At 41.1% G+C, this 17,259-nt stretch overlaps 1 protein-coding gene across 1 annotated transcript in view; it reads right to left on the bottom strand.

Annotated features, from left to right (window-relative positions):
• Positions 1 to 17,259, bottom strand: part of LOC311529319 (formin-F-like) — a 139,536-nt gene that overhangs the window by 20,914 nt on the left and 101,363 nt on the right. The window contains exons 7-11 of the mRNA XM_084645218.1: positions 16,656 to 16,804; positions 12,125 to 12,301; positions 11,121 to 11,526; positions 8,386 to 8,548; positions 2,974 to 3,085 (exon numbers count right to left, since the gene is read on the bottom strand). Coding sequence (XP_084501344.1) covers positions 2,974 to 3,085; positions 8,386 to 8,548; positions 11,121 to 11,526; positions 12,125 to 12,301; positions 16,656 to 16,804 — 1,007 coding nt within the window. The remainder of the gene's footprint in view (positions 1 to 2,973; positions 3,086 to 8,385; positions 8,549 to 11,120; positions 11,527 to 12,124; positions 12,302 to 16,655; positions 16,805 to 17,259) is intronic.

Below are 17,259 nucleotides of genomic sequence, written 5' to 3'. Positions count from 1 at the left end.
GAGAGAAACAAAGGGTCTGTGTCTGTCTGTAGTCGTCTTGGCCGGGGACAGAACAGGAATGGAGTCTTAGAACTTTTAGTAAGTAATCTAGCTAGGTATGTGTTAGATTATGATTTCTTTAAATGGCTGAGAAAAGAATTGTGCTGAATAGAATAACTATTTCTGTCTGTGTATCTTTTTTGTAACTTAAGGTTTTGCCTAGAGGGGTTCTCTATGTTTTTGAATCTAATTACCCTGTAAGATATATACCATCCTGATTTTACAGGGGGGATTTCTTTATTTCTATTTACTTCTATTTTTTATTAAAAGTCTTCTTGTAAAACACTGAATGCTTTTTCATTGTTCTCAGATCCAAGGGTTTGGGTTTGTGGTCACCTATGCAAATTGGTGAGGCTTTTTATCCAACATTTCCCAGGAAAGGGGGGGTGCAAGTGTTGGGAGGATTGTTCATTGTTCTTAAGATCCAAGGGTCTGGGTCTGTAGTCACCTAGGCAAACTGGTGAGGCTTTTTACCAAACCTTGTCCAGGAAGTGGGGTGCAAGGTTTTGGGAAGTATTTTGGGGGGAAGGACGCGTCCAAACAGCTCTTCCCCAGTAACCAGTATTAGTTTGGTGGTGGTAGCGGACATTCCAAGGATAACGGGGGTAATATTTTGTACCTTGGGGAAGTTTTGACCTAAGCTGGTAAAGATAAGCTTAGGAGGTTTTTCATGCAGGTCCCCACATCTGTACCCTAGAGTTCAGAGTGGGGGAGGAACCTTGACAAGGTGTCTAAACGGGAACTGAAGGACACTGAGCTGTTTTGAAAATCGGGCTCTTGATTCTGAAATGTATATGAAATCTGTTTCATATAAGGAGAAAAAAGCTCTCGAACTCTTGCTGAAATTTGTAACTACATTAGACTCTGACAATACATTAGCACAGAACAGAATACCTGCCCTCATATAGAATCTAACACTACACACAGCTGCATCTATTAATGCTTCTCTCAACATCATCATTATATAAAACAGCACTTTGAAATCTTGAAAAAAATCCTTTTCTATTTTATATCATTGCTTAATGAGCTAGTACCCCAGCTGGTGTAAATCAGTATATCACCAATAACTTCAATGGAGCTGAACTGATTTAAATCAGCTGAAGACATTGGTGTAAATATAGAGTGGTGTTTTGAGGTCTCAACGTGGGGTATATGTTTGGGGAGGATATGAGTTTGCACATACAGGGTAGGTCTAGGGTAAGGGCATTGTTTAATATCCAGGGTCATAAGGATTGTTTAATATCTGAGTTATTCCTGTAAAAAATGCTCCCTGAACTCCCTCCTTTAACTTCAGTGAGAGTTCCCGTAACTAGTGTTTCTCTCCTAAGAGAGAGTTTACATAGTTGCCACCTGCAAGTAAGGTTGAACTTGTCCTGTGCACTCTGCCAAATTATGTTATCAGTGGCATTTGTTCACTATTAGCTCCACCCACCTGTTTGCTTATAGACTGCCACAGATTAACAAAGTATTTCAGGAGAGTTAATTCTTGGCCAGCATGTACTTAAGTCAGGATAGTTAGGAACTAGAGAATAAAGTCACTTTTTGTAACCAAGGCTTCGGAGTCAGATCCTATGCTGGTGTAAATCAGCATAGCACCATTAACTTCCACAGAGCCAGGCTAGTTTTCACCAACTGAGAATCTGGCCCACAGACTGCATAAACTAGTAACTTAGTTGCACCCAGGTACCAGGAAATCTTTCACCAGAATATCAATGTCTTTAAAAACATTAATATGACTTTGTTTGTGCCTATGATAGGGGAATTATTGAATTGTCTAAATCCTCTTCTATTGCATGCAGGTTTTTGTACAAACTTCCCCCGCACAGTACATGCAATACCACTTATCTTCCAGTTCTGGTCATCTTCTAAGCACAAATATAATTCCAGGCATTTATAAGTGGTGTGTGATGTGGACAAATGCCCGGTGGAGAGTAGAGTCAGGGTTCCAAAATCACTTTTCAAAGGGCAGATTTAAACCTACCCTCTAAAGCAGAAGGAGCAGTGTTTTAATAATTTTTTAACACCTGCATCCTTCACCTCCCCAACAATATCTTGATCAAATAAGTTGAAGCTGTTCTTGACTGGGGAAGAAAAGCAGCTGCCTGACAATTTTTACATGAGTATTTTAAATTTATGGCAAAGGTACCAAACCCCTGGAATAGGCACATACACATCTGTATGTATTATGGGGAAGATTTTCAAAGGCAAAAAAGGGCAGTTAGACATCCAGGCTCACAAACTATTTAAAGGGATACTACCCAATTCCTATACACTGCAGGTGGTTATGTCCTACTTGTGCCTTTGAAAATCTGTCCCTATGGATATAAATAAGCACAAATTTTAAAAAGTTACAGAAACTTCATATTCAGTGTTGGATCAAAAAATCTCTACCCCTAATAAATACTGTGTATGATGTCCATAACATCCGTCTGTCCAAAAAAAGCTTTTATAAGACCCGCCCACCTTGCCCCTCTCCAAACCGGTATTCAAAAGGGAAACAGGATTCTCTTTATTTGTCTTTTTCTCAAACAAATAACTGATGGCATAACAAGCTAACACTGTATTGGATTTTAGTGGATTTTCCCCATAAAGATAATGCTGTCATGGGCATGGGAAATCCCACTGACCCAATGCATTCTCATTTCACTCACTTTGCACTACACATAACCACTAGACCTAAAATCATGTCTGACTTGCTGTCACTTCCCAAACTCCTGCTTTCCTGAAGCTTGCACTAGCTATAGCAGGTGGCTGCTGGTTTCTTTGGGGAACAATGGATAGCAGACTATGACATTTATACATGCTCCTCTAATTTTCAATGCAGCAGTCAGGGTACATCAGATGCCTGGGTAAACACTTTCCCTGAATTTTCCTTTATTTGCAGAAAATTAATCTGGTAATAGATATCATAAAGAATTGAATCCAAAAGGTTACCTTCTTAGGGCTGTAATCTGCTCATCTGTAAATCCGCCACCGTCTTCATGTAGAATGTATAATTTTTCTTTCAGCTGGTTTGGTTTTATATGAAAACTTTTCAGAAAAATGTCTAGAGGGAGAATGATTCTTTGATTACTTGGAGATAAATGTACAAGGGAGGGAAAACACGGGAACATTTCACACTCACTTCCCTGATAAAATTAGATTTCACTTAGCAGCCACTAAAAGTTCAGGTGAAAACCCCTGTCTTTATATTCTCTTCAAGTACAAACAGTTGTAGAGCATCAAAAATCCAGATTATTTTTTGTTAGAATGCAGTCGTTGCATTAGACAGAACTATCAAGATACTGTCAGCTGAAGGCACACAAGTGCTTACTATTAAAATATTCCTAAAAAGAAAAGGAGGACTTGTGGCACCTTAGAGACTAACAAATTTATTTGAGTATAAGCTTTCGTGAGCTACAGCTCACATTCCTGTTGAACTCAGCCTAGTAGTCAGAGTACACTTTCATTTGTTTGGAATAAAAAACAGCATACAATTACACACTGATCTTTATTTTATTTCTTCTGGTGCTTTGAATATCAAAGATATTAAACCTTCCATTTATTTTTGTTTTTTTTGAAGCTCAGGAAAGGTACCAATTGACAGCCCTGGAGACTAGTCATCTGTTTATCCACAAAATAAAGGCAGCAGCAATGCAAGCTTCCCTTACCCTGCACTTCAACCCTCCCCTGGAAGGGCTACCCCTAAGGGTATGTCTACACTGCAAAAAGTATGTTCTTAAGTCAGGTTAGCTGCAAATAGCATTGAATACAATGGCAACTCAGCTTTGCAGCTAAAGTTCAAGCCCAGCCTTTACTATAGGCTTTAACTCAAGCTGCTAACCTGAGTTGTCATGTCTTCACTGCTATTTTAACTTGGGTTAGCTAACTTGAGTTAAGAACACACCTTTTTAGCAATGTAGACATACTCTAAAGGGACATGGTTTCCTGGAGTTCCATCCTCTGTATATGGTTGTTTTGGGGGGTTTTATAATATGCTAGAGACAGCCTGGCTCATATTAGAAGCTACAAAAGGGAAATGGGAATAATCAGACAGGCTTATTTGCCTGTTCCCAATGATGGGTAAAGATCCTGCATTCTAAGCCAACTACCTGAAAAAAATGACTGCCAACCTCTCTGTGAATATCAAAGTTCAGCCCCTAAAGGCACAGCCCATAATACCACAACCTGTTTGGTATTGTGTTCTCAGCCTTCGGTATCATCAACACAGAGCAAAGGGGAAAATATATATAGAAACAGAAGGAAAAGTGAGAAGCTTAAACATGCTTCTAAATGTTGCTATGGACTTTGGCTCAGGTTCTCTGCTGGACTGGAGTTCAACAGAGGAAGGGGGCTGTCAGGAACCACACTTATGGGTCACTGATTCTCTGCCTCATCCCAACCCAGGCTACAGTAGCTTTGGGGGGTTGCACCAGCTGGAAATGGACCCCAAGGGACCGTCTGCCAATTGGGAAGAGATGGAGTATAGCATGTTCAATCTGTGCCTCCTCCCACACCCTGTTCTGCCCACTGCATTGGTGTCATGGAAGCCTACAAAGGATGAATCAGGATTAGAATATATTCCTGCTCCAACTCTCTCTTAAGTAATACTGTTGGTGTGAGACCTGAAATACAAATGGATCAGAACTGTGACATTTTATACACATGCTTGGCTCAGAGTGAATCTGTGGAGACAGGAGAGCAGATGGGAAGAAGAGATGAAATTCTATGCACTGAATGATTTAGTCAACAAATTTAGCCTCTTCCTGATCACAAACTGTCTTCAGACAGTTCATGATTTTCTTGAATGTATTCAGACTTTGAAATTAGTCACTGACTAACTTTTGGCCTGCAAACAGGTGAAATTTTTCAACTCAAACATTTTTTTCTGGTGAAAAATGCACATTCAGCAACACCATAATATTTTGTAGATTGTGTTGATTTCACCAAATTGTTTTGGTCAAAAAAATTTTTTTTAAAAATTCTAAAAAAAGTTAAACATTTTTGTTTTGACATTTTCACAATAAAACATTTCAGTTCAAAATGACTTTGTTTAGAAATTTCTTTTAACTTTAAAATGTTTAAAACCAAAAAATTCTCAAAATTGAAACAATGATTTTTTCAGTTGCTAACAAACCAAAAAAAATCCATTATTTGTCTAACTTTAGTCAGGAGCAGTCCAATGCAAGTATTTAACAGCTAAAATTCAAGCTGCTGTATGTTGGTTAGTCACACAGGTCAATGGGCTTGCTTCAGTTTCTAGAACTCTTAGAATCAGGTTGCTAGTGCAAATATTTGTGGCCTGAGTTCAGAATTGGCTTTCCACTAATATTCTCTAAATAAAGATGCATAAAATTTATCGTGTCCTTAAACATTGGTGACATTGAACTTATTTTCTAGAATAATCATGGAAATCTGACACAAAAGGGATGTACACAAAGGTGAACTGAATGGAGTTGTTTATTCAAGGGAATGGCCACTATTTTTTTTTAGGTTTTCCCCTAACTTTCATAGTATCTGAGCCGAAATCTCCACTCTACTTCTCCTTCCCTAACTCTAAGTCACCTTCAGTAACTTTTACAGTTCCTTCAAAATTAAATGTGTTACCAACAGTTCCTTGGAATAATATTTTGCTCTCCTTACAGAGCTTTCCATTTATAGATCTCAAAGCATTTCCAAAGTCAGTTACGGATTTTCCCCATTTTGCACATGGGAAAATTGAGGCTCAGAAAGGTGAAGTGGCAAGCCCAAGGTCACACAGCAGAGTCTGGTTTTCCAACTCCTACACCAGTAATTTATCCATTAGATTAGACCACACACTTTCCCCTTAGCATAAATTTTTCATTGAGGCCCTAGACCAGTGGTTCTCAACCTTTCCAGACTACGGTACCCCTTTCAGCAATCTTATTTGTCTTGCGTACCCCAAGTTTCACCTCACTTAAAAATTTGGGCTTTGGCTTCAGCCCCATGCAGCAGGGCTCAGGCTTCAGCTTTCTGCCCTAGGCTCCAGAGAGTCTAACACTGGCCCTGGTGACCCCATTAAAAAATGAACTTGCCCTCAGTTTGAGAACTGCTGATATAGTACATAGAAGGGATAAGCAAATCATTGTCTACATGAAATTGTAGTTTGTATCGAGTTCGCTAGTGCTTTTTATGTAGCCTGTTGTAAAACCAGGCAAATATCTAGATGAGTTGATGTACCCCCTGGAAGACCTATGTGTACCCCCAGGGGTATATGTACACCTCATTGAGAACCATTGCCCTAGATGTCCACTTTCCTGGTTGACTGACGATACTGCTCTTGTCTCTGTCGCACTGACACATGTAAGCGGGTTCTAGAGCAGTTTATTTCTTGTACAAGAAACCATGAAATAGCTAAAAATAAATTAAATAAAAATTTAAGCTATATTGGGCTATAATTCTAGCTATATTTTAAGCTATATTGTGTGCTTTCTTATTCTTTTTTCTCTTCCAATTCCTTTCCAACTCTCTTTGCTTTGAAAAACATGCAAATTTTTAAGAAATTATAACCTAATGACTTTTTGAGACTCATCTTGTTATTCATTAATTTATTTAAGAACTGTGGTTGCCAGAACTTACTATGAGATTAATCTAACTTTCTTTTTAGAATTAATTTAACTTTTGATCAAAGTTTGATCAGCTTGTAAGAGAAATCAAAATAGTCTCTGAAAAACAATTATTCTTGATCCTTTTACAACTACCACTCCTCATTAGAGTAATTGAAAGAGTTTCCCATCATCTTACTAGTAAAGTCAAGTTAACCCATTGATCTGTTTCATTAGCTGTGAGAGTTCATTCCAGTTTAGGTCTTCTGCAGAGCCAATGAGTAGTACCCCAGATACAAGGAGGAAGACTCCAATTGATGATCTGTCGTTCAGACTGGTAACTTACATTAGTAGTTTGAACTACCTGTGCCTGCATGGAAAAAAAGCCAGTGCTCTCCCTGCAGGGGTCTGTAAATAATCCAAGGCAGTGGTGGGCAACCTGCAGCCCGTCAGGGTAATCCGCTGGCGGGCTGCCAGACCGTTTGTTTACATTTGCACGGCTGCCCGCAGCTCCCAGTGGATTACCCTGATGGGCCGCAGTTCGCAGCCCACAGGCTGCAGGTTGCCCACTGTAACTAGATTACTCCAGCTGTTCGTGTGTCAGTGTTTTAAATTCAACAAAAGAAAGACATTGTACATTTAGTGCACTTGGCACATCTGAAGAGCATAAGTGTATTTTATTAGAAATTTAGAGGAAGTTATGAACAATTTCTGCTTTTCTGAGGCTAGGTATGGAGGCAGCTCCACAAATTGGCACCTGTGCAACCTTGACTATGAGTTACATTCTCACATTTCCAAAGCACTCAGAATATTAACTGTATCACTGTTTTCCTGATACACTGTACCTCACTCTATCCCCAGCACCCCCTACCAGTGACATGTGCCATTAGCCTCATGCAAAGCTCTTTAAAGTCAATGGGAGTCCTGCCATGGACTCCACTGGCCTTTGCATCAGGCCCCATATGCCCATCTTCTGTGACATCATGGGACTAGGTGCAATATATCCACCAAAGCACGAAAGAGGAGTACAGCTCTACCATACAGAAATATATATTCACCTCTTAGAGAAAGCCAGGTTCTAAAAGTAAAAGGTCAGTAAACAGCAACTGAGCTTGCTTTGTGACTTTTAAAGATAGCTTTTGTGGCCGTGGAGGTCCCTCCTGAAATAGGGCCAAAACCTCAGCAAGCAGGGTGACTCCGGGAATAGGAGCATAGAAAAGAGAGAGGGAAAAGCCTTGGATCATCCAATCCATCTCCCTGTCAAAGAAGGACTATGCTCTGCAGGACGTGCTCACATGTTTTGTCTAGTCTAGATTTCAGTGTCCAAAGCATGAAATTTAAAACTGCTTCCCTTGGGAAAATAATCTACAGCCTAATAGATCTCACTGTCAGGAAGCTTTTCCTGATATTTAATCTATATTGCCCCTTTTTTCAGTTTCATCGCACTGCTGCTAATTATACCTCAGCACCCTAAATAATTCTCCTCTCATTTTGGTGCTTCTGCCCTTCAAATATTTGTAAACTTTGCCCTTGTCCTTCTTCCCAAAGCATCTTTTGGGGGGGAGGGGTAGGAGGAGGGGTGCACGCACACGCACATACACACACACACACACACACACAATCTTTAAGAGTCAAATTTAGAGAAATTGGGCCATGCAGTCCTAAAATTTCTATTTAGACATTTACATGTGAACCTACCTGATTTACACATGATATTGTGGTAATCGTAAATACAAGCTGCAGGCAGGCTTTGCCTTATGCATTCAGAATATGTGCACACAGTTCATATTATTACACTTACTGAAGGTATGTGCAATTTTTTGATTTAACATAATATGCCGATTCACTGAAGGTTCGTTGCCTGAAAATACCGCCATGTCCTGGATATGAAACTGGTCATAGATTCTAGATTCATCTATCTTTTTCTTATGTAGGCTACATGATGCCCAGATCGATTTCTGAATCTAAAAATACAGGAGTAACAACATAAATTTAAGTCACAGTAACATTACCACAAAGTTTCCATGCAAACAGCTTCTTTAAATTACTGTTGTTCTTACAGTGACAGACCCATCATTTGAAAAGACAAAACCAGAAAACAACTGGCAGGAGTACCAGCTACATGGAAGTATGAAATCACTCTGTGCATGCCAGGGTATAGCTGCAAACAATCTGCACGTGTGGTAAGTGGCCATAATGTACCCTCCTATGGGAAGGTATGCACTGAACCTTGCAGAGTTTCTAACACATCCTCCCTTTAGCAGGAGACAGGCTCCAAACCTCCCTGAAGGTGATGCAGGTATGCAACTGACACTAGATGCTATCTAGACAACCACAAGGTTCCCGGAGCAGTGTTCTACAGAGAACAGCTGTTCCCAAGTTCTACCTTTCACCCAAGCTATGTTACCCCTAATTGCATGATATGTACTGTGCTCTCTCACCACCCATCCCCCCTCCACACTCAGATCTATTTTAGCTCACCTCAGACTATGTTGCTGGAAAGCACAGCCCCAGACTCCGAGTTGGGAGGCTTTAGGTCAAAAGTCATGCGCGTTTCCAGGGTTTGGGGTGGGGGCACTGAGACCATAGGACCTAGCTCAGAAGGGATGAATTGTCACAGGCGAGGGCAAGGCCGCTGTTTCAGCTCGAAGCGGAAGTACAGTGCCAACAATACTGCAGGAGCATTCTCTGTGTATCTGCAGCTTGCCAGAAGCAGGAAATTCTGGGCATCTCACAGGAAAGCCTGTTCTCATCTTGTGAGCTTCAGGCCATTGGCTCCAAGCCAAACAGGCACAGTCAGTTAAAGAAAATGGATGGAGTAACCAGGCTTGAACTGCCCAACGCTGTGTGCATAGTTTTCCTCAAGGAGGAAACAACACTAGCAAGTGTAGGGAAAGCCTTCATGTATTATCAGGTGTAGCCTTAGGCATTGACTATGTGGCAGCATAGGGTATCACATCTAAGGAAGTGTCTGAAGAGTACTAATCCTGCTGTTATCATTCAGCAGCAGTTTAGTCTTAAACTGCTTTTCTCTAGATATGAAGTTTAATTCCCACCAATACCCCCCTCCTTTCATTTCTGGAATAGGTGGCTTGGTAGGTCTCTTCCCCATCTGTTATTTCTAGGTGCAGCTGGTGCTCTGATGGGCCCCAGAACATTGAGTGCAGCACTGCTTCCTCTGAAGCACCTGTGTCACTCAGACAAAGGATTCTGGAGCATACTGGGGAATTCAAGGCAACCACCAGTTGTGACTGAGTAAACACTGGCTCTGGCTGGAAGAAGTGACAGAGAAGGCAGAGCAGGTGGTCTAAAAGATGCCATTAAGGATGTGCATGGGATGGGCAAATCCCATCTTTGACAGATATGGCAATCACCTGTCATATCCTTGGGAATTATTGAATTCACTTTAAGTATCTTTGCAGTCCACTGTATTAAATGAATGGTTTATGTAATATTGTGGGCCAGCACTGTGTGTAACCTCGAGAGAGGGGAGGCATAACAGATGTGACACCTGGGGGTTCAAGGGACTATATTGACCAATGAGCCAGATGAGAATGGACTTTTGGAACAGAAAGTGTTAAGAGATTTTGCAGGGGAATATCTAGAGGGAAGTGAATGCAAATTCCCCCTCTACAGTAATGCAAAAGCCCAGCCTTTTGAAACTATGCCCGGAGGAGTGCATAGTCATTGTCTGCTGATCTCCTGTTATGTGAGACCAAGATCAAAAACCCAAGCTGTATAACAGAAAACTATAGTTGCTCTGCTTCTGAATCTGAGATGGCTATGAACTTGAAACCACAGAGAAAATCCAGCTGTGGGTTTTGAAGGACTGACACTTACCTCTGTTATGCTTTTTAGCATGCATGTTGGTTATTTTATTGTTTTTAATACGTTCTCTCTGTAATGCAGGCAATTATGCTGTTCTTAACTCTGAAGAGAAACAAAATCACAGATGCTGGCCGAGAATATCACAATGTGGGCAGGGAACCGGGCAGCCTTTATAAAAACCCAGTCAAGAGTGGAAGAGATGCAGGTTTCTGCCCAAGAAAGGTGATGGCTGAGGAGCTGGGAGCCTAGAGTGGGTGCTCTCGAGGGACTGTGAAGGAGTAATACAGGTGCAGTTGCCCTGAACTGTGACAACATCTTCAGCTAATGTGCCTGTGGATTTTGCCTATTCTCAACATTTAAGAAAAAAAACTGGCATGAGAACATTGTCACGTTCATTCCTTGGTAATTGTTAAATATATTAACATATAGATTTTCAACCAAGGGTACAACTGCCTGTGCAAAATGTGTGTGTACAACTTTACAACCAATGCGAATGAATATTTACTGCAATCCCACTTGCAAAGTGGATAATTGCACATGCAGTTAGGTGACCAGGTTCTTTCATGGAATAGTTACTCCACTTGCATGGATAATTACTGCAGTAGTACATGCAACATAGTTGCACGTCCTGTCATTTTTTAAAAAAGTTTTCCCCTTCCTGCATCAGCTACTTGATCATGATGAAGAGCAGTTACTTTTTATCCTGACCTTCCCTTGAGGAACAACATCCCAGTGAAAAGCTTTTGTTCTTTTCAATGCTGGCAAGAGGCAGGAGGGCGGCAGGAAAGATGGTGGTGGCGGCACCCCTGCCTGAACTCTGGAAAGCGGAAATGATGATGATGATGATGCTGGGGTTGCTTGGTCTGTCAGGGGGGTTGATCGGGGAGCTGCTTCAGAACCCAGAGCAAGGTAGTGGGCTCCTTCTGCCTGCTTATTTGGAGAGAAGATGAGTTTTTCATATACAGCCTCTGAGGTGCCTTCTCCAAAGCCTTCCTGAGGTTCTGAGCGATTCTTCCACAGCAGACAATACCTGTCTATGAGCGACACCCATTCATTCTGGAGCTTGCTAATGTCCTCTGCCCTGTTATTTGGAACAGTAAAGGGTATTCGAAACCTAAAATTTAAGAATGAGATTATATAAACCCAAGATAGTGTAAATAACATGCTGACTAACACAACCACAAGTATTTCTGATTTAAGCAGAATGGTGCTAGACAGCTTTACTTGTCAAAGGAGACTAGCGCTGCTGACTCTGACCTTTTCAGTCAGAGTTAATTGCTTAGGTTTCTAAAGTTAGAGAGCTGAAGCTTTGCCATATATTGACTCTATGGTACAGTTTCCTCATAATTCCTCTTCTCCTCATGGGGGAAGATGAACAATCCCCTTGGTATTACCCTTGTGCTTACTCTACAAACTAGTCAGAAACTATTTACAACTAAGATAGCCATTGAAGGATAAATCCCTCCATGAACTCTAAAGTGATGACTAAACAGCCTTTGTAACCCAGGTTTAAATGTAGGCATTTGACTTCATTCTGTGGTACTTTGAGACCCACTTCTACAGCTCAGTTACCCAGTCATTTATCCATATGGTTGTGACTGCCTGCTTTTTCCTGTTGCTGTATTCTACTTTGGGGCACCTAGAGACATGGTTATTCAACCTTATTTTTAATTGCTCTGTTTATCAAATTATTAATTACTAGCTATACTTACAAGTAATTGTGTTCCTTGGTCTGGATGGAGAAAGTATCATATCCATTCTCTTTAATGACACTCACATTTCCACCTGACAAATTAATTGTCTTTGCTACAGGGTCTTCATTCTTGTTCTCTCCATTGTTGCCGATGCAAGATAAGCTCAGTTCTGTTTCACTTAGCTGCACCAAATATCTCAAGGACAAAGGGATAGAGGTATCAGCACATTCCTCGCTTAACCGCTATCACCACTAGCCTTGCCTTCTGCTTTAAGCAGCAGAAGATAAGTTCCTTTATCAAGAAGTCTTCATACTCTCATTACACCTTTCATCCAAGATCACAAAGCATCTGACCAATGTTAAAGAATTAAGCCTAACACCACAACCATAAGGTAGGCTTTATTACCCCCATCTACTACATGGGCAAACGGAGGCAAGGGAGGTGAATGCCTTGCATGATATTACAGTGAACCAATGACAGATCCAGGAGTAAAACCCAGGAGGCTTGACTAAAGGGCGAAGAACTGTACATATCCTACTATTTTTGTTACCCCATCTTCCCTCCCAGCCCCAACTGCTTATTTCTCTCATCTGCTGACTGCATCTCATCTTTTAGATCAGTGGTTCTCAAAGCCAGTCCACCGCTAGCTCAGGGAAAGCCCCTGGCAGGCTGAACCAATTTGCTTACCTGCCACATCCGCAGGTTCAGCTGATCGTGATTCCCACTGGCCACGGTTCACCCCCTCCAGGGGGCTGCAGGAAGGGCAGCCAGCATGTCCCTTGGCTCACGTGGTTTTCCGCAGCTCCCATTGGCCTGGAGCGGCGAACCGCGGCCAGTGGGAGCCGTGATTGGCCGAACCTGTGGACGCGGCAGGTAAACAAACCGGTCCAGCCTGCCAGGGGCTTTCCCTGAACAAGCGGTGGACCGGCTTTGAGAACCACTGTTTTAGATGGTAAACTCTTTGTGGCAAGGACTGTCATTTACTATACATTAGTACAGCACCTAGCACAATGGGGTTTTGAGATGCTTGGTTTCTAGGTTCTACTGTAACATAAGTGTTAAATAATAACATAAGGCTCAACTTCCTCTACTCTAAATACTAGCCATGTTTCTGACCCACCTCCCCTTTCCCTGACTTAAGAACTATCTCCTCTGCAATGTGGAGGAAGAGAAAATACATGAGTGAATGCAAGTTAAACTATATAGAAGAAGGACAACGCTTCGCTGAATTAAAGGCAGAGAAGGCAGTGTGGTCTTGTGGTTAGGGTACTGAACTGGGAGTCAGGAGACCTGGGTTGTAAACCTAGCTCTACTATTGATCTGCTGTGTCACCTTGGGCACATTTCTTCACCTCTCTGTGGCTGTTTCCCCTTTCTCTTGTCTATTTAGATTGTAAGCTCCCAAGGACTGTCGCACTACATACACCCTCTACCACAAGAAGGCCACAATCTTGGTTGGGTCTAGCCCCTACTTTAATAAAGGTCCTTCTCTTGAGGGTTATTTTGCTTCTTTATCACTCTGACACTAGTTTCATCAGTGCTTCCCTCCCACTCCTCCCCAAGGTGTGGCAGGTTGATTACGTAATTATGAAGAATTACACTCATAGACTTTAAGGTCAGGAGGGACCATTACGATCATCTAGTCTGATCTCCTGTACATCGCAGGCAACAAAATCTCACTCACCCACCCCTGTAATAGACCCACAACCCCAGCTGAGTTACTGAAGTCCTTATTTAAAGACTTCAGGTTACAGAGAATCCACCATTTAAATCTGCAAGCGACCCAGGCCTCGTGCTGCAGAGTAAGGTGAAAAAACCCCAGGGTCTCTGCCAATCTGAGCCGGGGGAAAATCCTTTTCAAACCCCAAATATGGTGATCAGTTAGACCTTGAGCATGTGGGCAAAACCCACCAGCCAGACACCTGGGAAAGAATTTGCTGTAGTAAATCAGAGCCCTCCCCATTTACTGTCCCATCACTGGCCATAGGGTATAATTTTAAAAAGTTTAGTTACTATGGAAGAAGAAAACATAAAACATAAAACGTAAGTTACAGCTATGCCTACATGCTGAGTCAAAGCGATAAGAATTGTTTAATGGAACTGGCAACTATATTGATTGCTCCTTCCTTTAAAACGGGGACTTATGGCTTAATAGGATCTCCAGGTGTCTCCGTCATTATTTACTTTGCCAAAAAAGAAAAAAAAAAGAGGATTAATATTATGTGAGAAGCAACCAGGGATTTGCTTTGCAAGATAAATAAAAGTCAATTTTTGTTTGTTAGCAAACCTGTTAAATGTAGCAGGGTAGCAAATCCTAAGATGCTCTTGAGGATACTGTTTACAAGACATACAGTGGTAGCCTTTTAAAAACAATTAAAATCATTTCCTGGGAACTCTGAATTCTTTTGAGATAATTACTATGTGCAGATAATTACAATGTTAAATGTTTTCTTTCTTTCTTTCTTGCATTATGAGGGGTCCCCATAGGCCTCTTTCCCCCCCAAATCTTTTGACAGGATGAGCTGACATAACAACAGAACAAACTGAAGAGCCATTTTAAAGCCTTCACTGAGAGGTTCCTAGTTCAATAATGGCTGAAGGGGTAATAAAAAGTCATTGTTACCAGCAGATGGCTATTTAGTGGCCTGTGTAAAATAGTTGGAGGTTCCAGTCTAAATCCTAGCCCACCATTATTCATAGCTCTAAAGTTACCTCCCTTTAGGGCAGTGGTTGGTCATCTCTACAGGAAGGCCAAGAGGAGAACAGAAATTGACTTATTGGCTGCAGAACTGTCATTTGTCCAGTGAGAGAAAACTGTCCTCTAGCAGAGAACTTATGGTGGATGCTTACCTTCTTTAGCTACTTTGACAGAAGTTTTACTTCTTTTCATTAGTGGTTGAAAATGGGGTAGTTAGGAAGGTAAAAAGAAAAAAAGGTGAAAATGAAGGAGAAGGAAATTCTCCAGGCTCACCCATTAAAATCATTGTATTATTTATTTGTATTGCAGTAGCATCTAGAAGCATCTGCCATGCACTCAGGACTTCACTGTGCTAGGTGCTATTGCAAGCCTACTAACAATACTTACCTTTTATATGTTCTTCATTTCAGACAGGTTTCAGAGTAACAGCCGTGTTAGTCTGTATTCGCAAAAAGAAAAGGAGTACTTGTGGCACCTTAGAGACTAACCAATTTATTTGAGCATAAGCTTTCGTGAGCTACAGCTCACTTCATTGGATGCATACTGTGGAAAATACAGAAGATGTTTTTATACACACAAACCATGAAAAAATGGGGGTTTATCACTACAAAAGGTTTTCTCTCCCCCCACCCCACTCTCCTGCTGGTAATAGCTTATCTAAAGTGATCACTCTCCTTACAATGTGTATGATAATCAAGGTGGGCCATTTCCAGCACAAATCCAGGGTTTGACAAGAACGTCTGAGGAACGAGGGGGCAGGGGAGGAAAAAACAAGGGGAAATAGGTTACCTTGCATAATGACTTAGCCACTCCCAGTCTCTATTCAATCCTAAGTTAATTGTATCCAATTTGCAAATGAATTCCAATTGAGCAGTCTCTCGCTGGAGTCTGGTTTTGAAGTTTTTCTGTTGTAATATCGCAACTTTCATGTCTGTAATCGCGTGACCAGAGAGATTGAAGTGTTCTCCGACTGGTTTATGAATGTTATAATTCTTGACATCTGATTTGTGTCCATTTATTCTTTTACGTAGAGACTGTCCAGTTTCACCAATGTACATGGCAGAGGGGCATGGTCAAACTGGACAGTCTCTACGTAAAAGAATAAATGGACACAAATCAGATGTCAAGAACTATAACATTCATAAACCAGTCGGAGAACACTTCAATCTCTCTGGTCACGCGATTACAGACATGAAAGTTGCGATATTACAACAGAAAAACTTCAAAACCAGACTCCAGCGAGAGACTGCTCAATTGGAATTCATTTGCAAATTGGATACAATTAACTTAGGATTAAATAGAGACTGGGAGTGGCTAAGTCATTAAGCTAGGTAACCTATTTCCCCTTGTTTTTTCCTCCGCCCTCCCCCCCCCTCCCCGTTCCTCAGACGTTCTTGTTAAACCCTGGATTTGTGCTAGAAATGGCCCACCTTGATTATCATACACATTGTAAGGAGAGTGATCATTTTAGATAAGCTATTACCAGCAGGAGAGTGGGGTGGGGGGAGAGAAAACCTTTTGTAGTGATAAACACCCATTTTTTCATGGTTTGTGTGTATAAAAACATCTTCTGTATTTTCCACAGTATGCATCAGATGAAGTGAGCTGTAGCTCACGAAAGCTTATGCTCAAATAAATTGGTTAGTCTCTAAGGTGCCACAAGTACTTCTTTTCATTTCAGACAGACTCATTCACTAAATTTGAATCCATAAAGTGAACCAAAATGACATTTCTTGATCCACAAGTTAAAATCCTAGTGTTAAATAATTATCAGAGCCTGTGAAAGATCCACCCCCTTCCTGCAATTGGGAGATAGAAATTACTGCTATGAAAAGAAAAATATATTTCATACTTCACCCATTTAATGGATGCAAAACTGTCTTCCTGCAAATCCAGTAGTCCTTCATGTATCACATCACCTTTGGCAGGTCTTCCAGAGCAGAACTCTACAGGTCTCCTGTATGAATTACTCTGGGTAACTTTGTTCACCAGGTGTGATATCTGTATAATAAGTGACAGTAGCTAGTGTATGTTTTACATACCAGCATCCTTGCAGCCTATGTTAATGGGTTGGGTTTTTTAAATGTATCTGTGAATAAAATGGACATCTAAAGAGGGAGATTAATTTCTCTTACATTAACTAAGTAAGTGATGTAGCTCAATGCAAATTTGCTGGTATGCCTCTACCCTTAAACATGAAGATGTATGAGCATGGTATATCCTCCTCCTAAAAAGGCTTATTGTCAAACACAGATCTCTCTGTTACTGTTCTCATATTGTTTCCTTACTTAATTGTACAATTCAAGTTTCTGAAAATCACCAAGCACTCAGTTAAAAAACAGGTAACATTTGACTAGGTTGAGGTCTCATTCCAAACTCTAGACTCGGAGTGACTTCATTGACAGCCTTGTGATCCATTTCAGCTGAACCCAGGCCTAGTGTTAAATGAACCTGGA

Source organism: Lepidochelys olivacea (assembly GCF_965140295.1).
Source record: "Lepidochelys olivacea isolate rLepOli2 genome assembly, chromosome: 13".
Lineage (NCBI taxonomy): Eukaryota > Metazoa > Chordata > Testudines > Cheloniidae > Lepidochelys > Lepidochelys olivacea.
The sequence above is the reverse complement of the archived record's forward strand: the minus strand, read 5'-3'. Positions and strand labels throughout refer to the sequence as shown.